This window comes from Leptonychotes weddellii, chromosome 1, assembly GCF_054177405.1.
Source record: "Leptonychotes weddellii isolate Sample4059 chromosome 1, ASM5417740v2, whole genome shotgun sequence".
Classification (NCBI taxonomy): Eukaryota; Metazoa; Chordata; class Mammalia; order Carnivora; family Phocidae; genus Leptonychotes; species Leptonychotes weddellii.
In genome coordinates this window covers 20,825,073-20,849,406 of record NC_138369.1, presented here as the reverse complement: position 1 = coordinate 20,849,406, position 24,334 = coordinate 20,825,073, and the positions used below count along the sequence as shown (strand labels likewise).

General features: G+C 37.0%; 2 protein-coding genes across 7 annotated transcripts in view; one reads left to right on the top strand and one right to left on the bottom strand.

Moving 5' to 3' along the window:
* Nucleotides 1-8,986, top strand: part of TASOR (transcription activation suppressor) — a 55,284-nt gene extending 46,298 nt beyond the window's left edge. For 3 of the 6 annotated variants that reach the window (XM_081819271.1, XM_081819238.1, XM_081819228.1), the window contains exons 19-24: nt 1,327-1,449; nt 2,424-2,583; nt 3,028-3,136; nt 4,468-4,646; nt 4,819-4,983; nt 5,865-8,986. In XM_081819271.1, the coding sequence (XP_081675397.1) occupies nt 1,327-1,449; nt 2,424-2,583; nt 3,028-3,136; nt 4,468-4,646; nt 4,819-4,983; nt 5,865-6,397 (1,269 nt within the window). In that variant the 3' untranslated portion in view covers nt 6,398-8,986. Of the gene's footprint in view, nt 1-1,326; nt 1,450-2,423; nt 2,584-3,027; nt 3,137-4,467; nt 4,647-4,818; nt 4,984-5,587 lie in introns of all 6 variants that reach the window. The other 3 variants (XM_081819263.1, XM_081819257.1, XM_081819249.1) reach the window with 2 other exon arrangements.
* The window catches only part of CCDC66 (coiled-coil domain containing 66), a 53,603-nt gene continuing 35,289 nt past the window's right edge, over nt 6,021-24,334 (bottom strand). The window contains exons 13-17 of the mRNA XM_081805756.1: nt 11,431-11,931; nt 10,850-10,890; nt 9,647-9,891; nt 9,195-9,319; nt 6,021-7,873 (exon numbers count right to left, since the gene is read on the bottom strand). Coding sequence (XP_081661882.1) covers nt 7,787-7,873; nt 9,195-9,319; nt 9,647-9,891; nt 10,850-10,890; nt 11,431-11,931 — 999 coding nt within the window. The 3' untranslated portion in view covers nt 6,021-7,786. The remainder of the gene's footprint in view (nt 7,874-9,194; nt 9,320-9,646; nt 9,892-10,849; nt 10,891-11,430; nt 11,932-24,334) is intronic.

The following is a 24,334-nucleotide window of genomic DNA, read 5'->3' as shown; positions in this document are numbered from 1 at the left end:
AATTGTATCACACTCACAGAAAATGTATTGACTTCTGGTGCATTTAATTCATTCTAGCATAGAATAAATCCTATTTTTATTACTCATGTAGAAGAAGAGAAGGATGCTGTGTGTTTTTCAAATCTGATAGGAGGTCAGATCAGAACTTTAGTTTTTAATCAACCTCCATTGGAAAATTTATCCAGCAAAAATGTTAAAATAGAATAAAAATACTATCAAAAACATTTTAAGCTTCCTGAATAATTCTGGAGTCCAGTGGATTTATTATTATAAGAGTTCAGGGGTCTTAAAATGAATTTGCAGTTAAAGCTTCTTAATGTAAAAAGACCAAAAATTACAAGCTAGCCTATAATTTATCTTCTCATTACCTGTCTGTAGCTGTTCTGAGATCTGCCCTGAAGCTTTAGAGGTTAGAGCAAAATCTAATAATATAGAAGATGCTGCTTTAGTTCAGGACTACACAGAAACATCCCCTTTGGGGTGATGCTTGTTGACTGTTCTCGATAGAGCAGCAGACTGGTTGTGAGGGAAGCTGGGTTTAGATTTAATGGCTGTCTAACCAGCCTTGCCAACCTTGAGAAAATTAATCTCCTATATCTGTGAAATGAGGAATATGACCTCTAGGAACCTGCATTTTACCTCAGACTTCAGGATTCCACCAGCAAGCAAAGAGCAACGGAAACTGCCTGCACTATCACCATGTGTCCTTTGATAGTACCATGTCACCAACATGGAGGGAGGTATTAGATGGGAGGGTCTATTTTATTTGAGAGGTGTGAACTGGACAGACATGGCTAAATAGTATGTGAATGCCATGGTCCATACTGAAGCTCTGTATGAATGACTTTGGAATTGTTGTGAATTAAATGAGTCCAGTAGTCAGAAAAGTGCTTTGTAAGGGAATGAGTACTATACCAGTAACCTGGCTGCAAATAACCAAAGGCTTCCCTTGAAAGGAGAGGAAAATGAGATGAGGGAGTCGTTAATGATTGGGCTCTGGGTTGCCCAGAATAAATAATGGAACTGGGTTAAGAACCTGGGCTAATTCATTGTTCTTATGGTTCTTTTTGTTACCCACCACTGACTTTTACTTCGCTTTGATTGCATAGCATTGTGACATTGTGACCATGGCCATTTAAGCTCCGAGCTATAGATTCTTCTATAAGAAGAGTGGACCTGATGATCTCTAAGGTCCATAGTGTAAGGTCATCATTATTAGTGATCATTACTGAGTGACTACTTACCAGTTTATATTGCATTTCTGGTGTTAGGTGGATATTTGCAAAAAAGGCCTTTTAATGTTGATTTAGTTTTTCTCTTTAACAGGAATATCTTATCAAATTAGGCAATACAGAATGTCATCCAGAACAGTTTTTGGAAAGAAGATCAAAATTAGATAAACTATTGATTATTATTCAGAATGAAGACATTGCAGGTTTCATTCACAAGGTAGACTATTAAGTCAAATTCACTATTATTTTGGTTATAAAAACTCCCTCATTTTAAAATCTTACTGTCTTTGAGGCTAAAGCTGTTTGTTTTTAAAATATCCTTATAAGGTCTAAAAGAGATAAAACTTCGGGTGCCTGGGTGGCTCAGTTGGTTAAGCGACTGCCTTCGGCTCAGGTCATGATCCTGGAGTCCCTGGATCGAGTCCCGCATCGGGCTCCCTGCTCAGCGGGGAGTCTGCTTCTCCCTCTGACCCTCCCAACCCTCCTCCCTCTCATGTGCTCTCTCTCTCAGTCTCTCTCTCTCAAATAAATAAATAAAATCTTTAAAAAAAAAAAAAGAATATCTAAAAAAAAAAAAAAAAAGAGATAAAACTTCAAGTTTGGGAGATTTAGGGCTTGAGACCTAAACAATCTGTGAATCAGCTTGTGATCAAGTTTGTACCTCTGCAAAATTTTAAACTGTGGCACGTGACAGACCCTGTCACTCATCAAGACTCTTAACTCCTTGAATGTCAGTGGGTCTGTTGACTCTCTCTATATTGTTGTCATCTTCATTTGTATGTCCCAGGTAAAACCTGTTTGTACCCCCTCTTTGCCAAACCATTTCCCCTTTCCATTGCATTTGGAGGTACCCCATCCAGTCTTAGAAACCTGTCTCAAGTCCTGCTGTCCTTTGAAGGCTCTCCTGACTGCATGGGCTCTTGCCCTCCTCTGAATTCTGACTGAACTCACAGGGCCAGACAGGTTGGCCTTTATCATTCTACTGCCAGGTCTGTTTTAGGTGACTTTTCGTCAGAGTGTTCTGTTCATGGTATGTACCCAGTACGGAAGTGTTGGTTTATGTCTTTGGACATGTTGGGAGTATTTTTGTATTTTGCTAGACTTTTCTTGTAGGTTACTTCACACCTGAGTCTTAACCATTTCATTCTCTTACCTATCCTTATTTCTGTTTTTGTTTTGGGATTTAAATAGGTACCTGGCTTGGTGACTTTAAAGAAGCTGTCTTGCGTTAGTTTTGCTGGTGTTGATAGTCTGGATGATGTTAAAAATCATACATATAATGAATTATTTGTATCTGGCGGTTTTATTGTGTCTGATGAATCCATTCTAAATCCAGAAGTTATCACAATTGGTAAGATTTACGCTTTATTTGGAGCACAAACTTTTGTCCTTTCTAGGTTTTTTTCTTCTCATTAACGACTCATGCTTTTTAAATGTATTGTTCTCTCTGATTGGCCGAATGGATGAGTACATTTCCATCATTTTCTTTTTATTACTTCAAATTTCTTTGTCTCTTAGTCACTGCAAATAATTTCCTCTAAATCTAATGTAAAGCAAGTCTCTCTGCACCTATTGCACTTGGATCCCTTCTGCTTTGTTACTGTTGTCAGCATGTTCTTTTTTTTTGTTATGTAGATGTTCTTAAATCTAAGAGTATATCTGTCTCCCTTCGAAGGGAAAATACTGCAAAGGAAAGTAGATATTCCTATATAGTATCAACAAACATTTCTTCCATAATTCATTTGAGTGACTGTTATATATTGAATTTTAAAATGAACTTCATTATCTCTAACAGAGAACCTTAAAAATTTTTTGACATTCCTCGAAGAACTCAGTACTCCGGAAGGAAAATGGCAATGGAAAGTCCACTGTAAATTTCAGAAAAAACTAAAGGAATTGGGCAGGTAAGATTTGAAAAGTAACTATATAATGGTTGATGTCTACATTGTGTTCATAAAATTTCTTTCTCTGTTTTTCTGTGTTTATATAGATTGTGGATGTTGCTCAGTTTTCACAGATTTCCTTAGCCACTCATAAGGGGGAATGTAGTTATTATTCTAGCCTATTTGGAAATACTATTCTTATTTAGGAAGAAGCGCTAAAGTTGAAGTTCTAGTTAGGTATATAGGTAAAATTGGTTTAATCTTTGCCACTTGAGGGTTTAGAATAATTGTCAAAACGGAATAGTCAGCACTCTATTTTTTTACCAAACTATATATGCCAACTAGATCAGGCTCTCTTCCAGTTAAGGACTACACCGTAGGCAGCTAATCTATTTACACACATACTGAGACATTAATCACAACATGGTAAGGGGATTTGTGATTAGGACATTCATTTATGTAAGTAGTTGATTTCCAAAATGCCCAGTGATCCTTGGATTACTAGTCCACTTGAGAGGCCCCACAAATGATTCTATAATAAGATGAATTTTGGATACTCTTGTCTTACTACTAGAGAGTCCATGTAGTGTATTTACATATTTAAGGATCTGAGAGACTCTCTAGTTAAGAATTCTGTTTCACATTTTGTCAGCTAGCATTTTTGAAACTTGGGTGGAAAAACATTTTTTCTTCTAATACCTAACACCTTCTAATTCTGTGGAAGACACTTAGGGAAATTCAGGTTTAAATAATTGAAAAGTATTTAACTCTTTGTAGTAATTCACTTTAAAAAACTTGTTTTATCTTCAAATTATGTGAAAATAGGCATTGGAAAAGCCTTTACCTTTGTGTAACAGATAACAGTAATCAGATAATAATGAGGCCCAAAGGTGTGGCTTTGGTGCAAAGTTAATACCCTTATTTTCCTGACAACAGTAATTTCTACCACTTGTTGCTTTGTGCTTGGAGGTGTAGAAATAGCTTCAAGCCATGTATTTTTCTGAAAGAAAGATTTCTATTTTTTTGTCCTGTGCCCTTTGTTCACATTCTGAATTAGTAAAGCTAAAGGGGGAAGTGTTATTTAGTTAAGTACAGTGAGATTTTAGTCTAAAGCTGAATGGCTGGCTCTCAGGCTTTCCACCCATAAAAAGCCCCTGGACTTAAATGTGGGTTGCACAATTCCTGCTCCCCTCTCTCTCCTAGGAAGCACCTGTCCATCAGGCAGTGAACTAAAGCAGTGCAATTGTCATTGGTTGCCTCAATTGAGAAATTATGGTTTTAATTTGAAGCAAAAACGTCCATACTAAATTTTAGAAATGCAGATCCAGATATTGAACTACTTACTTCCACAGATTGAATGCTAAAGCTCTAAGTCTGTTGACACTTCTGAATGTCTATCAGAAGAAACATCTGGTTGAAATTTTGTCATACCACAATTGTGATTCACAAACTCGAAATGCTCCAGAATTGGATTGCCTTATCAGACTTCAGGCTCAGAACATACAGCAGCGACACATAGTCTTTCTAACAGGTAAAGAGTGCCGCCTTAAGCTTTCTACTATGAATGTAGGAATGTGGATGGAAGCGTTTTGTTGCTGTTAGTGGGTGTTAAGCACTTTCATGGGGGCGGGGGCTGGCATCATCCTGTCTCTCCATGTAGGTTTTCACATGTTTTATACTCGAACCTTTTTATTTTTATTTAGAAAAGAACATCAAGATGCTTTCCAGTTATACAGATAATGGAATAGTGGTTGCAACTACTGAAGACTTTATGCAAAACTTTAAAAATCTTGTGGGCTATCACAACTCAATCACAGAAGAAAACCTTCCACTGCTTGGTGCTAATGAGAATCTTGAGTCGCAGTCAGGTAACTTTTCAGTAGTTTTACTTTTCTTTAAGGCAGACAGAAAAAGAGGAATGGTTTTGTGTCGTTTTCATAGAACAAAATGCCTCCTTTGAAACTACTCGCCCTCCGCGTAAACAGCTTCAGGGGAAGTGTTTCAAGGCACTTAACTGTTCTTATACTTAGCATATACAAAATTTGCTCATTTATTATACTGTAGTCAGTACAAACTGTTAAGTATGCTACCAGAGTAGGCATTTTCTTTTTGAGGGTATATAAACTTTATCGGCTGCTGTTGTCAGCAAAGGGGTTCTGTTTTTATAAAGGAGGACACCAAGTAATGGGGAATTTAGTATTGGGCTACAGACTCTCCCCAGATGTATACAGCAATTTAAGTGCAGGGTAGTAGGGATATATCCATAGCTTTAGTGCTTTGTGAGATGGCCTCTGCTTTGGTTCCAGGTTTTATGTTAAATGAAAGATGTACGTACTTTGTTTTTGATGAAAAGCAGAGATGATCAAACATTTGCTAGAACTAACCAGTTTAGTCATAATCCAATGAAGCTAGATGTCAAAATTTTTATTTTTTATTTGTCTTGTCAAATACTGAATTACCGTGTAACTTTAGATGCTGTTTTGACATTAACCCCTTTGGAGCTGGGAGTTGGGATTTCCCAACATTAAACGTGAACACATTTCGCAGAAGCTTTTAGCATCGGATTATCTGGACATTCACACCTAGTGTGAGTGTTGTGACTAAGTGAACTTGTGGCAGAAGACCAAGCTTTAAGGGATTGTGGACTTGCAGACCCTGACGCATTATATTGTGTGAGTAGTGTATAATTTTAAAACTTAAACAAATTGTGTATTTCAATAGAGGAGGACTTTTTGTTTTTTAAATGTAGCTCTTTTAGAAAACGATGAAAAGGATGAAGAGGATATGTCTCTGGATTCAGGGGATGAAATCTCACAAATAGAAGTATGCAGCAATTTTCATTCAGAAATATTGGCGAAAGAGACCAAAGGATCACGTGGAACAGATCAAAATAAGAATATTCAAATTGAGTTGCAATCGTCTCTTGACGTGCAAAAAAGTTTATTAGAAGATAAGACTTATCAAATTGATTCTGAAGAGAGCGCTTCTGTTGCTATAGTATGCTCTGAAGGAGAGAACAGCAGTGCAACTGAACAAGATTCATATAGCAACTTTCAGGTTTATCACAGTCAATTAAATATGTCCCATCAGTTTAGTCATTTTAATGTTCTCACTCATCAGACATTTCTGGGGACACCATATGCCCTTTCATCAAGTCAGTCTCAAGAAAGTGAAAATTACTTTTTATCTGCTTACACTCAAAGCTTGGATAGAGCTAAATCTCCATCTCCATTAAGTTGGGGGAAAAGTGATTCTTCCAGGCCCTTTTCAAAAGAGAAATAATTATAGTAACTTTTTTTTTTTTTGAAATAGGTTGTTACGAACTTTTTCTGTTATAAGTGAATTAACAATTTATATTTCATTCTCTAAACAAAACGTTTCTTGTCCTTCCTCAATGTTTTTTTTCCTCTTATTTAAATCATGATGGCCTGTAACAGTTGAAGCATCTGAAAATTGAAATAAATATATATATTTTTAACATATATTGTACTTGAATTATCTCATGTTGGCACTTTTTAAGTTTTACATATATATGTTACCTGTACTTGGGCTTCAAATTGAAGCCTGTTTTATATATAAAATTAGACAATTTGCAAAAGGATAGTGAACAATGCCTTTTCTTTTTCTCCCCCCCGGTTAGATGATACCAACTACTTTTGCTGAAGTGACATACCAATCGACTATTGTTAAGCTTTTGTATAGTGTTTATACAGGTATAAGCCAGTGATGTCAATAGATATAAAGGATTTTGGCTCAATACTTCAAGATTTATCTAACAATGAATGCAGTTTCAGTTTAGATGATAAACTATGTAACATAAGACTTAAGACTTAATGCCAGGCAGCATTATTTTTATCTTTAGGCTTAGCCATGTAAAAATTGCCTATTGGTAAAATTTTGGGTCAACCTTTTATTTGAGGTATTTGATGATTACAATTTTCAATGCTTAGTATGGTCCTTGACTTAACCAAATGCAATTTCATATTTCCAAAAGATGGGCTTCTGTTATATTAAAGGCACTGAACAAATCTGGAACAACTCTGCTATAGATTTTTGAATTCGTAGTCTTAGAAAAATGTAAGTATATTTTTGAGGTGGTGAAAATTTAAGTGCTTTACTAAAAATAACAATTCACAGATAAAGTATATGGTCAATTTTAAAACCGTTATCTATTGCTAACAACTGTCTGCATTAGAAATGCAAACTTGTAAAATGTTTTTGTAAAGTCCTAAAAACAGGAATTATAGAAAAGAAATACTGAGCTATTTTAAAGTTAAGTCAGACCTTCCTTTGGCCCCTCAGAAGAACTTGGAAGAGTTCTAACCTCTTAAATCTTTTTATAGAACAAATACCTAAGTGGTATTTCAGTAATAAGCTACGTAAGTGTAGAAGAACGTGGTCTGTGAACAGGTCAGAAACCTGTCTTAAGGTAAGTAGAAAGTGTTTAAATACCTAGATTGTGATAGAGCAGAAAATGTTTTTTTTACTAACCTTTACAAAAATGTCTGTTTTATTGTAAAAAACATATATACACAGCGTTGTACTACATAATGTACAAGTTTTAAATAAGCATTTTTAAAATAAATCCAGGTTATTTGGAAAATACAGTTATGCAATGAACACATTTTATAATTCAGAAGCAACAAATGTGAAGGATTTGATATTCTACATTTAAAACGAAGAATTAAAATTCTCTTCTTGATTTGCAGCTAAAGGCATGAGATTAGTTTCCAACTCCCTTTGCTTCTGGAGAAGGCCCTGAAATCACATTGATATGTTAGGAAGCAGCAGACTTGCAAATTATTCCTATTTTACATTTCAGTCCTGCTAATCCAGAATTATATTTACTTTACTTTGAAAACCTGTAATCAATCAGTTCAGTTACTTGGCCATAGCTTTATCTTTGTCACGTTGAATTTTAACCACTCAAAAGACCTACATCAGACTTTCTCACTTGGATATTGTGTAGCTATTACATACGTGTAAGATTATGTTTTTAGTATAAAAACCAATAAGGATGACTCTTCCAAGTCTCCGTAACTATGGGGCTGAAATCCCCTAAAGGCTCTTAAAATGGTAATGAGACACACTGAAGGAGTCTCCCTTAAATAACATCCAGTTTATCTTGACTGCACTAACCTTAGTGGCTTAGACAAGGCCCTGCTGAAATAAGATGTGGCTACTATACAGGTGGGTCACTATATACATGGTATATATTCCTGCCTCTTGACCTCACAACTTTTACCTCTATTTAAAAAAGTGCCTTGTCACTTTAAAGGAAAATTGGAAATATTACTGCTTGTTACATAATCTATATGTAACCAAAGCTAGCATTAAAGAACTAAAGGATACTTTCTATATAATTCTGTTATTGTGATTTTCTAACTCTATGTGAACAAATTGGGTAAGCAACACTTGGATCGACAATTTGAAATGCAAGAGGCATATGTAAATGACTGGACATGAAAAAGGGCACTCCTAAAGTGGCAGTTTATTTTTCCTAAGATTAGGGATAGGTATTTAAAGGCCAGCTGATAAAGGTTATAGCCTTAAATATTGAATGTGTTACTAGATTTTATTTTTGCCTGAGCAAGCTAATGAGAAGTGACAATAACTGATGATCTGGGAGGAGAAGATGTATGTAGTCTGATGGGTAAGACGTTACGTGTATACTTTCACACCAAATTTTATTATTCTTTGGGACTTGCATCAATATTCTGTTCTGAACACTGCCAACACATTCAATTAAAAAAAAACTGCATTACTAAGAATTTATTAAAGCATAATTTTGTATTTTCTGTCAGGGTTTATTTCATGTTTACCCTTTCAAATGTATGTTTTTCATTAAATAAAATTGTCTTAATATTACAACTGTCTCATGATTTCATACTGGAGTATTTAAGATGGCAATGTGAATCAAATTGAAGGAAAGAACTTTTAAGATTAATATACAAGTGAATTTTTTTTAACTGGGATGTGTTCAATTAGGCCTTTAAAGTAAAATAGCCCTTCCAATATATAGCCCTCCATTAGCCATACACAGAAAAGTTACATCCAAACTTGGTGAAAAAGCTCCTACCTGTCTCAGTTCCGATAGTCCCTTAAGGATTGCTTGCTGTCTATCCCTGTTTTTCACCAAGTTAGGATTAAGAAGTGGGTCCCTGACATCAGAATCAAATAGCTTCAGGTGTTCTTGGTCACAGTCTGAAGACAGAAGAAAGTGGTATAAGTCAAATACAATCTCTAAAATGAAAAATTTAGTAAAGTCTCTGCCTTTGGCTCAGGTCATGATCCCAGGACCCTGGGATCGAGCCCCACATTGGGCTCCCTGCTCAGCAGGAAGCCTGTTCTCCCTCTCCCACTCCCCCTGCTTGTGTTCCTGCTCTCGCGCTATCAAATAAAATCTTTAAAAAAAAAAAATTTAGTAACGGACCCCAAAAGAGAAATTCTACCCCTCCTGACTAAGGGCAAGAATATTAGTTTGGATTCTGAATTTAGTGTTGGGGGAAAGGGATACTTCTGTTTACTTACCATGTGAAGTTTGGTACTGAAGATCCTGGGTTAAAGGCCTAGACAGAGGTGCATCTGGATCAAGGTAATAAATCTCATTGGTTCGGACATAGGGGATAAAATGAGATGGTTCAGAAAGACCAGGTGATGTTTCTGTTTGACTATCTTCTAAGATCAGATTCTCTCTTTCATAATTACTGTTTTTTAGTGTCTGAGTTTGTTGTGTTCTGTTTTTCACCACTGGAACTGGTGGTGGTGACTGAGACCTGTTTTTTTCAAAAAAGCACAATTAAGGACTAAGAGGCTTTAATGCAAAATTATGTATTTTAAATTAAGCATATCTACTCTTTAATCACATTTCAATTTAGTCTACAATGTAACACCTTAAGGAACACTAGGAATAGAAGTGAGTTCTATGACACTTTTCCTAAAATGGCAACAGAATAGGAAGACTTTACTTGGCAAGGATATATACAGTATAGAGGAAAAGTGAGGATCAACACTAGGTGGGCTGATTTAAGCCCAATGTTTCTTCTCCTTAGATAATTCACAATAATCTACTTACCATGCGAACCAAACTTCTTGTTAGAGCCACATTCCTACACAACTCTAAACCACCTGGTTCATGCACAAAGGCACAGGATAAAATTCCTAACCATCTAAATCTGGTTAAATGAACTAGTATCCCTACTAGTCATTTCTTCATAACCTCCTCAATCCAAGCAGAAAGGCTATTCCACTGTTGATATCACTGGAAAATCAAAACTGTTTTATTTTTATTTTAAAGATTTATTTGGTGGGGAGAGTCCCAAGCAGAGTTGGCGCTAAGCACAGAGCCTGACGGGCTCAATCCCATGACCCCGAGATCATGACCATGACCTCATGAAACCAAGAGTCAGTCACTTAACTGACTGAGCCAGCCAGGTGCCCCAAGTCAAAACGATTTTAGCTAAGTTTGCAGACAATACCTCACCTACATTCCTACCTACATGCTTAGGCCCAGTCCAAATTGGGCCTTCAAATTTCAGGTAAAATGTCAGCCACATTTCCTTATACCTCTATTTCCCACCTCTAAGTCCCTACACTTTCCTGTTACTGACTTCATATATATATATATATATATATACGTGCTTTGATCTTACCTATATTCTGAGCAAATATTTGTACTTCCTTTGTCCCACACAGCACTAAGTAGCTATGGAATCAATCCAATCCATAACATACCTTTCCTTGCCGAAAGAATTAATTTTCAGAGGCTCTTCTTCCTAAAGGGTAGATAAATGCAGACAGGAGTAACAGTACTGCCATATGTCCCCACAAATATTTTTGAAACCCGGAGAATGAGATAGATTTTCTACTTTTCCAGTCACGGAACCAATGCAGTAATTCCTGACCTTGTAAAATTATCCTCTATCTATATTAACTACAAACGAGTTTTGAATGGCTATTTGAACAATGAATAGCATTAATCTATATAGGGTATAAGTGTCAAGTTTTTCTGTACAGGACCAGATAGTAAACACTTTGGCTTTGTGGGCCATCATGTGGTGGTCTCTTCCAGCTACTCCAAACCAGACACAGACAATTCATAAAAGAATGAGCATGGCTGTGTTCCTATAAAACTTGATTCACAAAAGCAGCAGCATGATGGATTTGCCCACAGGCCGTTTGACAACCCCTGGTATAAACTAAAGCGTATTTCTTAAACTTGAACAGCCTCGTCAAAATAACCATGTGGGTAACTGTTTTCAATCTAGAAACACCAATACATACTTTAAAATATTTTTAAGACAGTAAAGTTTTACCTTTTTGATTAGATGCCACCTGAACCTTGGCTCAGTTTCTTGAGATGAAGGAAGAACTGGTGAAGTGCCTCTATTTTGAGAGAGATGTCCAGGATTATTTCTTTCTACCAAATTAAGCAGTTCCATCTGCCTTCTTACTTTTTTTTCTTCTCTCTGCTTTTGAAGCTGTTTAGGGTACTTTTCTGATGCTGGAATATACCTTTTGAGTGGCTTATTTATATTCCAATCAGGCCTTTTAGGACATTTCTTCATAGGTGTTTTCTCTGTCCTTGCAAACTCATTACACTGATCATTATGCCAACTGTTTTCTTTTTCTAAGTTGACTCCTTTAACCTGATTTATTATAAGTTCCTCTTTGTCTTTCTTAGTGTTAAACTGTTCATTAAATTCTGCAGGAATCTCAGGAGATGAACAATTTAGAATTTCCCTCTCTATTACTGTTCCACAGCATGATTCTGCATTGGTGAGTGTTCCTGTATTTAAGTCATCTAAAGAAAAATTTCAGAGGATTAATTTTTAATTGTAAAACACAATTTATTATTTTAACCATTTTTTTCCAAATTCTATACCCATTAAACAACTTTCCATTCTCCCTACCAGCTTCTAGCAACCACCATTCTACTTTGTTTCTATGATTTTGACTATTCTAAGTACCTCATATAAGTGGAATCATACAGTATTTGTCTATGACAGGCTTGTTTCATATTAGCATAATGTCCTCGAAGTTCAACCATTTATTTGTATATAGCATGTGTCATAATTCCTCCCTTTTTAAGGCTGAGTAATATATACCATTATAGGTGTATACCACACTTTGTTTATCCATTCATCTGCCAAGGGGCATTTGGATTTTCTCCCTTTTAGTTATCGTGACAAATGTTGCTATGAACACTGGTGTCCAAGTATCTCTTCTTACTTTTCACTTCTTTCAGGTATATATCCAGAATGGGAATTGATGGGTCATACAGTAATTATATTTTGAATTTTTTGAGGAAATGCTGTATGTTTTCTATAGTGACTACAGTTTTTACATTACCAATAGTCCACAAGGGTTCTAAATCTTACATTAAACCATTCACTGTACCAAGCAAACCCACAGTGCTGCACAATTTCAGGCCCTTTGACTTACCCCAAACAGAAACCCTGCATCCACTAAGCAGTAACTCCACATTCCACCCTCCCTCCCAACCCCCAGCAACCTCTCTACTTTGCATCTCTATGAATTTGTCCACCCCACCCTAGATTCCTCATACAAGTGGAGCTATAGGATATTTGTGTTTCTGTGCACTCCTCCCTGACCCCATGCCCAGCTTACTTACTCAGCAAGATGCCTAGGTCATCCATGCCACACACTTCAGATGGTTTAGTTTTAAGTAGGCTCCATGCCCAGCGTGGAACCCAATGTGGGGCTTGAACTCACAACCCTAAGACTTTAGCTGAGATCAAGAGTCAGACACTTAATTGACTGAGCCATGCCCCCAGATGATTCATTCTTAGCATCACGTATGACCATTTTTTAAAAAACTTTTCACAGGACTGTCCTAGCTTTCATTGAGAATATACAAAAGCCATATATAATATCATCTTGTATATCTAAGTATTTCTCAGCACAAGTCTAAAATACATTTTTCATATCAATGGTAACTGGCAAAAAATTTTTCATCAGAAACAATGTAAAAAAAATCGAGGTGGTAAGTTTTTTATAACTTGGTTTGAAAATACATAAACATACAGGATCTGGAAAATGTCCTTCTGTTGTCTGAAGCGCTGGGAAAATGTCTTATATCTCCCTCCTTGGAACCAAATTTTAGGGAAATGTTCCTGATGAAAAGTCATGTTGTGTTTTTTGTACTTTTAGATCATATGACTCATATACCATTATATTCTGACTGCAGACCATTGCTGAATCACATACAACATTGGAAAAGTTTACTCAAAGACTTCTGAAATTTCCTTCTTACATGTTTACTGAGGTGTTCAGCTATAACAGCTATGAAACCAGTTGAACAGTTTTACAAAAGGTCTTCTTTCACTCGTGATTAAAATTTTAAATACACAATTAACTAATGAAAAAAGGTCTGTGGTATACATTAAAAAAAATTAATAGTCCAGTTATTGCTCTCTTATCCTGGACACTTACTAGGTGTGTTATTCCAGGCTGGAGATGCTCTAGGACCAATCCCTAGTAAGGCTGCCCAGCCTGCATCATTCTAATACTGGATGTTTTCTTTTGCCACTCTATACCCACTTAACGCCTTTTTCTACCATGACTCTGCCCTGGCAAACTAAACTGGTATGAACCTTATCAATGGGTTCCTGGGTCCTCCAACTTCACAGTCAAGAGGGTTCACTGGCAAAGAGAATGAAGTCAGGATATTTATTGCACCGGCTCATTCCCTGTTTTGATCTGAGGCTAACTCTGTCCCTTTACCAAAGGTCATTGCTCCCCTCAAAGTTACCTTTAACACAACTTTTGCCTTCTAGGTTCTGGTAATCAGCTTAGCTGCTACTAGCACCAAAGTTATGAACTGTCTCTGATTCTCTCACACCCAGTCCTTTGGAAATGGTCCCTTTCTACATAAACCATCTTGAATTACTTGATTCTGGGACCCTGACCAATTAAATTCTCTTATTTAAAGCCACTCGGTGATAATACACATAATTTCATTATCTTAAAGAATTATTTTCACTTTCTCTTAAATAATGTGTAGGATTCATACAATTCAACAGAATTTTCTGGACACAGGGAAGGGACTGAACCAGATTCATCAAGCTTTAAGAGCAAAGTATCAAAAAAAATACCAAGAGCTCATAAGCAGAATAATTTTAGGTAAGTGAGCAGCTGTCAGGTAAATAAGTAACCCAGAGCTTCTCCCTGAGGTGTGATGGGTTTGACCCCTACACTGGGCACCTCAGCTTTTAAGACCTGCTCTTGAAAGAGGAGTTCCCAAAACATCTAGCTTTGAAAGCCAATAGGGCTCATGTCCATGAGACCCACAAAGCTATAGTGGAAGAAAAAAATGGCTACTGTGTGGACTAACTTGCCCCAGGGCCCAGCAAAGAGGCAGCCAACAGTACCCAGAGTTATTAATATAGTAAATGAACTTCTTTCACATAAAGTGTAGGCCTAAGGGGCAGGCATCTAACTTACCACATATCTAGGGACTTACTGTGATACTATTCCAGGGAACTAAGGCTGACAGGCACTATCTTCATTTAAAACTTTAGGCCTGGGCACCTGGGTGGCTTAGTCGGTTAAGCAGCTGCCTTTGGCTCAGGTCATGATCCCAGGGTCCTGGGTTCAAGTCCTGCATCAGGCTCCCTGCTCAGTGGGGAGTCTGCTTCTCCCTCTACCTCTCTTCCCCCTCTTGCTTGTGATCTCTCGCTATTAAATAATAAAATCTTTTAAAAAAATTAAATAAAAAGTAAAACCCTAGGCCTACCCTGAACCTCTAACAGGTACTACCTTTAGAGTCCCGTCCTCCACCCCCCGCCTCACTCCAACCAGCAGGTGTCATCTTCATGCTTTTCCTGTCTGACTCCAGAGCGCCAATATCTCCTGGAGGGGAACTTTTACACAAGTCTGTTGCCCTGGATTTTATGTCATACCCTGGTTTCTGCAGCTGCTATGTAGGGGGTGCCACTTGATCACCAGGCCCTGGAGGCCAGGGGGCTTCTGCTTGTGGTCCTAGTGGACTGTATATATAAGTTAAAAGCTGCTGCCTGAAGGTCTGGCTTCCATGCAGCCTAAATCTACGTGCTGACTCAGATATTCCCCTCTAGTACACTGACCAGTCTTGGCACACTCAACTACTGGGAGCTTTTAAAAATAAAACTGGCTGCATGGACTATCACAAATGTTTGAGAGACAACCAAAAGCTAGGGTAGGGTTGAACAATAAGGGTCAGTGCCTATGTGAGGCCCTTCCTTCAATCCTGGGAGAGGCAGCTGTTTCACCTGATGCATAGAAACCAAGACAGAGGGGCGGCTGGGTGGCTCAGTCGTTAAGCGTCTGCCTTCGGCTCAGGTCATGATCCCAGGGTCCTGGGATCGAGCCCCGCATCGGGCTCCCTGCTCGGCGGGAAGCCTGCTTCTCCCTCTCCCACTCCCCCTGCTTGTGTTCCTGCTCTCGCTATCTCTCTGTCAAATAAATAAATAAAAATCTTAAAAAATAAATAAATAAACAAATAAATAAATAAAATCTTAAAAACAAAAACAAACCAAGACAGAAAATCTAACAAAATGAAGAAACCAGAGGAATATGTTCCAAACAGGAGAATAAGATAAAACCTCAGGAAAAAAGCCTTAATGAAACAAATAATTTACCTAATAGAGTTCAAAGTAATGGTGATAAAGATGCTCACAGAACTCAAAAGAATGGATAAACACAGCAAAAACTTCAAAAAGAAAATACAAGTATTCAAAGTAACAAATATAAGTCATAGAAATAGACTAACTGAACTGAAAATTACACTAGAAGGATTCAGTAGGAGACTAGATGATACAGAAGAAAGAATCAGTGAGCTCAAAGACAGGATAGTGGAATTCATCCAGAGCATCAAAAAAATAAAAGTGAGGATAGCTCAAGGAACTTACGGGACATCAAACAGACTATTATTCAAATTATATGGAGTCCCAGAAGAGAAAAACGGCAGAGAAAATGGCTGAAAACATCCCTAACCTGGAGAAGAAACAGATAATCCAGATTCAGGAAGCACAGAGAATTCAAAATAAGAAACACAAAGAAACCATCACCAAGATTCATTATGATTAAAATGTCAAAACTTAACGACAAGGAGCATATCTTTAAAACAGTGAGAAAAACAACTTGTTCCATACAAGGAACCCTCATAAAATTGAGATTTTGGGGGCGCCATGTTAGGACGAAGGGTAAGGAGGAGAAGCACTTAAAGTGGCAGGAGCAGTGCGGGAGTGGGGTTGGACCCAGGGCTGAGGCAGCTCCCCCCTACCCACCTCCCTCCCGCCTCAGTGGATCATGTCCAGGGCAGCGGAGTTGGGGGCGGGGGTGGGGTGGGGTGCGTGTGACTGGGCGGTGCCTGCGCAGGAGACTGCTGTTTCCAGTTACAACGCAATGCAGGATCACAACAAACACAGCCACGCCAGAAGCACTACGGCATTACCTCTACCAGCTTAGCAGCCCCCAAGGAGACTGCCTGCTTACACAGACACTAATTGAGACTCTGAAGCCCTTTGGAGTTTTTGAAGAGGAAGAGGAACTGCAGCGCAGGATTTTAATTTGGGGAAAATTAAATAACCTGGTAAAAGAGTGGATATGAGAAATCAGTGAAAGCAAGAATCTTCCACAATCTGTAATTGAAAATGTTGGAGGAAAAATTTTTACATTTGGATCTTACAGATTAGGAGTAAATACAAAAGGTGCCGATATTGATGCGTTATTTGTTGCACCAAGACATTGTGATTGAAGTGACTTTTTCACCTCATTCTATGGTAAGTTGAAATTACAGGAAGAAGTAAAAGATTTAAGAGCTGTTGAAGAGGCATTTGTACCAGTTGTCAAACTATGTTTTGACAGTATAGAGATTGATATTTTGTTTGCAAGACTAGCCCTGTAGACTATTATTCCAGAAGACTTGGACTTATGAGATGACAGTCTGCTTACGAATTTAAATATAAGCACTGGGTGTTATACGCAAACAATGAACCATGGAACACTACATCAAAAACTAATGATGTAATGTATGGTGATTAACATAACAATAAAATTTAAAAAAAGGAATTTAGATCTAAGATGCATAAGAAGTCTTAACAGTTGCAGGGTAACCAATGAAATTTTACATCTAGTACCAAACATTGACAACTTCAGGTTAACTCTGAGAGCTATTAAACTGTGGGCCAAATGCCACAACATCTACTCCAATATATTAGGTTTCCTCGGTGGTGTTTCCTGGGCTATGCTAGTAGCAAGAACTTGCCAGCTTTATCCAAATGCAATAGCAGCAACTCTTGTACATAAATTTTTCTTGGTATTTTCTAAATGGTATGTGTTTAGATTATATTAAAATAAAATTGTAGATACTAAAAAAAAAAAAAAAATGAGTTTTTCAGCAGAAACTTTGTAGGCCAGAAGACAGTGGCTCAGTATATTCAAAGTGCTGAAAGAAAAACTTCTAGCCAAGAATATTTTATGTGGGCATAGTTATCATTCAGAATTGAAGGAGAGTAAAAAGTTTTCCAAACAAGCAAAAAATAAGAGTTTATCACCACTCAGCTGGTCTTTAAAGGAATGTAAAAAGGACTTCAAGTTGAAAACAAAGGGCACGAATCAACAAGAAAACATATGAAAATAAAAATCTCATTAGTAAACATTAATACAAAATAAAAGTACTGGATTAATCACTTAGAAAGCTAGTCTGAAAAATGTTTACTTAGTCTGAAGATTAAAACAGTAAAGTAGTAAAAATAACCCTAACTGGAATAATTAGTAAGGGATACAAAAGATAAAAAGATGTGCAGTAGAGTTTTGAATGCGCTCAAACTTAAATTGTTACCAACTTAAAACAGACTTATAAATTAAGTTATATGTAAGCCTAATGGTAACCACAAAGCAAAAATCTATAGGAGATACACGAAAGATCAAGAAAAAAATCTAACAATACTATTAAAGTCATCAAAACAAAGGAAAATAAAAGAGAAGAAGAAAGGAATCAGAAAACAATAAACAAAATGGCAATAAGCACACACCTGTCAATAATTCCTTTAAGTGTAAATGTACTAAACTTTCCAAATCAAAAGACATGGAGTGGCTGAACGGATAAGAAAATTAGACTGCTTATAAGAGACTCACTTCAGAAGGAAACACACAGAGACCGAAAATAAAGGGATGGGAAAAGATGTTCTATGCCCATGGAAAAGAAAGTGGAGGTAGCTATGCTTCTATCAGTCAAAATAGACTTTAAAACAAAGACCGCAGTAATTGTAAGACAAAAAAGGGCATTACATAATGATAAAGGTGTCAATCCAACAAGAGAATATAACATCTGTAAATATTTATACTCTCAACACAGGAGCACCTAAATATATAAGGCAAATATTAACACACACAAAGAGAGAAAGTGACAGGAGTACAACAATAATAGAGGACTTTAACACCCCACTTACATCAACAGATAGATAATCCAGACATAAAGTAAAAAATACAAACATTAGACCTTAAATGTTAGACCAGATGAACCTCATGGATATATTCAGAACATTCACTCTAAAAGCAACAGAATACACACTCTTCTCAAGTGCACAGGGGACAGCCTACAGGATAGAACATGGTAGCCCACAAAGTCAGTCTTACTATTATTCATGAAAATTCAAATTACATCGTGCATTTTTTCAACCACAATGATATGAAACTAGAAATTAATAATTACCTGAGGGAAACTGGAAAATTCACAATTATGTAGAGATTAAATAACATGCCACTGAATCAATAGGTCAAAAAAATAAAAAGAAATAAATGTCTTGAGGCAATTTAAAACGGAAATATAACAATAAAACTTACGGGATGCAGTAAATACAGTTCTAAGAGAGGAGCGCCTGGGTGGCTCAGTCGTTAAGCATCTGCCTTCGGCTCAGGTCATGATCCCAGGGTCCTGGGATCGAGCCCCGCATTGGGCTCCCTGCTCTGCAGGGAGCCTGCTTCTCCCTCTCCCACTCCCCCTGCTTGTGTTCCCTCTCTCACTGTGTCTCTCTCTGTCAAATAAATAAAATCTTTAAAAAAAAAAAAAAGTTCTAAGAGGGAAGGGAAACTTGAGTGATAAATGCCTACATCAAGAAACAAGAAAAATCTCAAATAACATAACTTTAAATCTCAAGGAAAAAGAACGAACAACCAAAGTCAGTATAAGGAAGGAAATAACAAAGATCAGAATGGAAATAAATGAAATACAGACTATAAAGACAACAGAAGGTATCAATAAAACTAAGAGCTGTTTTTTGAAAAGATAAACTAACCAAATTTAGCTAGAATCTTCAAGAAAAATAAGAGCAGACTCAAATAAAATCAGCATCAGAGACATTACAACCGATACCAGAGAAATACAAAGGATCATAAGACTACTGTGAACAATTGCACACCAACAAATCTGACAACCTAGAACAAATGGATAAATTCCTAGAAACATACAACCATAAAGAAAAATCCAAACAGACTTATTACTAGTAAGGAGAATCAGTAATTAAAAAACCTCCCTACAAATAGAAGACCAGGCACAGATGGATTCATTGGTGAATTCTATCCTAAATTCAAAGAAGAATTAATACAAATCCTTCTCAAACTCTTCCCAAAATAGAAGAGGAGGGAACACTTCCAAACTCATTTTATGAGGCCAGCATCACCCTGATACCAAAATCAGAGAAGAATGCTACAAGAAAAGAAAATTACAGGCCAATACCCATGATAAATATAGATGCAAAATTCCTCAACAAAATATTAGCAAACAGCATGATCGAGTAGGATTTATTCCAGAGATGCAAGGATGTTGCAACATCTGCCAATAAATCGAGATACAATGTAGTAACAAAATGAAAGATACAGATCATATGATCATCTCAACAGATGCAGAAAAAGCATTTGACAAAATTCAACATCCATTTATGATAAAAATTCTCATATAGAGGGTATAAAAGGAATATACCTCAACATAAGACTATATGTATGACAAGAGATAGCTAACATCATACTCAGCAGTGAAAAGGTGAAAACTTTTTCCAAGATCAAGATCAAGACAAAGATGTCTATTCTCCACACTTTTACTCAACATAATACTGGAAATCCTGGCCATAGTAATTAGGCAAGAAAAAGAAAAGGCATCCAAGCTGGAAAGGAAAAAGTAAAACTGTCACTATTTACAGATGACACATTATATATATTTAGAAAACTTAGAAGACTCCACCAAAATCTGTCAGAAAAAAACAAATTCTATAAAGGTGCAGGATATAAAAATCAATATACACGAATCTGTTGTGTTTCTATACACTAATACTGTCAGAGAAATTAAGAAAAAAATCCCACTTGCAATTGCATCAAAAATAAAATACCTGGGACGCCTGGGTGGCTCAGTTGTTAAGCATCTGCCTTCGGCTCGGGTCATGATCCCAGAGTCCTGGGATCGAGCCCCCGCATTGGGCTCCCTGCTCCACAGGAAGCCTGCTTCTCCCCCTCCCACTCCCCCTACTAGTGTTCCTGCTCTCACTGTGTCTCTCTCTGTCAAATAAATAAATAAAATCTTTAAAAAAAAAAAAAAAGGGCAGAAGATCTGAACAGTTTTCCAAAGAAGACCTACAGATGGCTAACAGCACTAATTAGGGAAATGAAAATCAAAACCACAGTGAGATACGGCCTCCTACCAGTCAGAATGCTGAGTATCAAAAAGAGAAGAAATGACAAGAGTTGGCAAGGAGATGGAGAAAAGTGAACCCTCATGCACTGTTGGTGGGAATTGTAAATTGGTAAATTTCCACTATGGAAAACAGTATAAAGGTTCTTCAAAAAATTAAAAGAACTACCACATGATCCAGCAATTCCACCTCAGGATATTTATCTGAAAGAAACAAAAACTAACTCAAAAAGATACATGCACTCCCATGTATACTGGCAATAGCAAAGACATGGAAGCAACCTAAGTGTCAGACATAAAGAAAATGTAGTGTGTGTACACACACAAAGGAATATTATCCAGCCATAAAAACAAATGAAATCTTGCCATTTCTAACCACATGGATGGACCTTGAGGGCATTATGCTAAGAAAAGACAGAGAAAGACAAATACCATAATGATTTTACTTATATGTGGAATCTTAAAAAAAAACCTACACACCAAAAAAAACACGCAGAAGCTCAAAGATACAGATATTGCTGCCAAAGGCAGCAATGGGCAGGGAAGGAAGGGCAAAATGAGTGAAGGGTCAAAAGGTACAAATTCCAGTTATAAGTCATGGGGATATAACGTACAACACAGTGACTATAGTTAATAATAATTCCAAATATAAAAGAGTAAACCTTAAAAGTTCTCATCACAAAAAGTTTTGTAACTAAAATGGTGATGAATGTTAACTAGACTTACTGTGACCATTTTGCAACATACACATATACAGAATCATTATGTTATACACCTGGAACTAATGTTATATGTCAATTATCCCTGGATTTAAAAAAGTGAAAAGTTAAAGGGATTTCCTGGAAGCTTTAAAAAAAAAAAAAATCTCAGAAAGATACGTAAAGGGTTGAAAGGATTCACAGTAAGCATGGAGACCTATAATAATAATGCCCAACATGGGTATTACCTTATCACATTTTAAAAAATTTTAAATGAACACATGAGGGCGCCTGGAAGGCTTAGTTGGTTAACTGTCTACCTTTGGCTCAGGTCATGATCCAGGCTCCCTGCTCGGTGGGGACCCTGCCTCTCCCTCTCCTGCTCCCCCTTCCCCCTGCTTGTGCACTTGCTCCCTCTCTCTCAAATAAATAAAATCTTTAAAAAATAAATAAATAAATAAAATGAACACATGAAAAGATGTTCAACATCACTGGTCACTGCGGAAATGTAAATCAAAACCACAATGACATACCACTTCGTAACCATGAGAATAGTAAGTGTAGGTGAACATGCAGAGAAACTGCATACATTGCTGATGGAAATGTAAAATGATACAGTTTGGAAAAGTTTTAGAATTCCTCAAATGCTAAACATACAGTTATCTATGACTCAGCAATGCTACTCTTCTCTCCCAAGAGAACTGAAAATATACATCTACACAAGTTCTGCATGAGTGTTCATAGCATATCTTTAATAGCCAAAAAATAGAATTAACCCAAATGTCCACCAACTGATGAAGAAATAAACAAACTGGGGTATATGCATAAAATGGAGTATTATTCAGTGATGAAAAAGAATGATGTACTGCTACATGCTACGTGATGAACCTTAAAACATTACGCTAAGTGAAAGAATCCAGGCACAAAATACCACATATGGTATGATTCCAATTATATGAAATGTCTAGAATAGGCAAATCTAGAGTAACGGAGAGTAGATTAGTGGTTACATATGACTGGAGACGAGGGAGAAAATGGAGAATGACTGCTGATGAACATGGGGGTTCTTTTTGGGGTGATAAAAATGTTCTAAAATTCATTGTGGGGATGGTTGCACAACTCTAATTGTACTCTTTAAAAAAACACTGCATCAGAACGTTTATTTGAGCACATTATAGATGAAAACTTCCATAATCTGGGGAAGGACACAGGCATCCAAACCTGGGAAGCACAGAGAACTCCCATCAAACTCAACAAAAGCCAGCCAACACCAAGACATATTGCAGTAAAATCTGCAAAATATAGAGATAAGGAAAGAATCCTGAAAGCAGCAAGGGAAAAGAAATCCCTAACCTACAAGGGAAGACAAATCAGGTTAGCAGTAGATCTCTCCAAAAAAACCTGGCAGGAGAGAGTGGCATGATATATTCAAGGTGCTGATGGGGAAAAATATGTAGTCAAGAATACTTTATCCATCAAGGCGGTCATTTGGAATAGAAGGAGATAAAGAGCTTCCCAAACAAACAAAAACTAAAGGAGTTCATGACGACTAAACTACTACCCCACAAGAAATATTAAAGGGGACCCTTTAAGTGGGAAAGACCAAAAGCAACAAAGTCAAGAAAGAAACAGAGAAAATCTCCAGAAACAGCGACTTTACAGGCAATACAATGGCACTGCATTCTTATCTATAAATAATTACTCTGAAAGTGGACTAAATGCCCCGATCAAAAGATATAAGGCATCAGAATGGATAAAAAAAAAAAAAGACCCATCTATATGCTGCTTACAAGACACTAATTTATTTTTTTTTAAGATTTTATTTATTTGACAGCAAGAGAGCAAGCACAAGCAGGGGGACAAGAGACTCATTTTAGACCTAAAGATACCTGCAGATTGAAAGTGAGGTGATGAAGAACAATCATGTTAACTGAAGTCAAAAGAAAGCCAGAGTAGCCATATTTATATCAAACTAGATTTTAAACCAAAAATTATAACAAGAGGTGAAGAAGGGCATTATCTCATAAACAAAGGGTCTATCCAACAGTAAGATCTAACAATTGTAAATATTTATGCCAACTTGGGAGCACCCAAATAAATCAATCAGTAACAAACATAGGAAACTCATTAATAACAATAGGAGACTTTAATACCCCACTTACAGCAATGGACAGATCATCTAAGCAGAAAATCAAAAGGAAACAATGGCTTTGAATGACACACTGGACCAGAGGGACTTAACAGGCATTCAGAACATTTCATCCTAAAGCAGAATACACATTCTTTTCTAGTGCACATGGAACATTCTCCAGAATAGATCATGTACTGGGTCACAAACCAGGCCTTCAACAAGTACAAAAAGACTAAGATCATACTATGCATATTTTCAGACCACAATGCTGTGAAACCTGAAGTCAACCACAAGAAAAAATTTGGAAAGACCACAAATACATGGAGGTTAAAGAACATCCTACTAAAGAAAGAAGAGTTTAACCAGGAAATTAAAGAAGAAATTTTAAAAAATGCATGGAAGCAAATGAAAACATGACAGTTTAAAACCTCTGGGATGCAGCAAAGGTGGTCCTAAGAGGAAAGTATACTGCAATAATACAAGCGTACCTCAAGAAGCAAGAAAAATCGGGGGGCGGAGCAAGATGGCGGAGGAGTAGGAGACCTGGATTTCGTCTCCTCTCAGGAATTCAGCTGGATAGGGATCAAACCATTCTGAACACCTACAAACTCAACAGGAGATCGAAGAAAGGAATAGCAACAACTCTCTGAACAGAAAAGCGACCACTTTCTGGAAGGTAGGACGTGCGGAGAAGTGAATCCGAG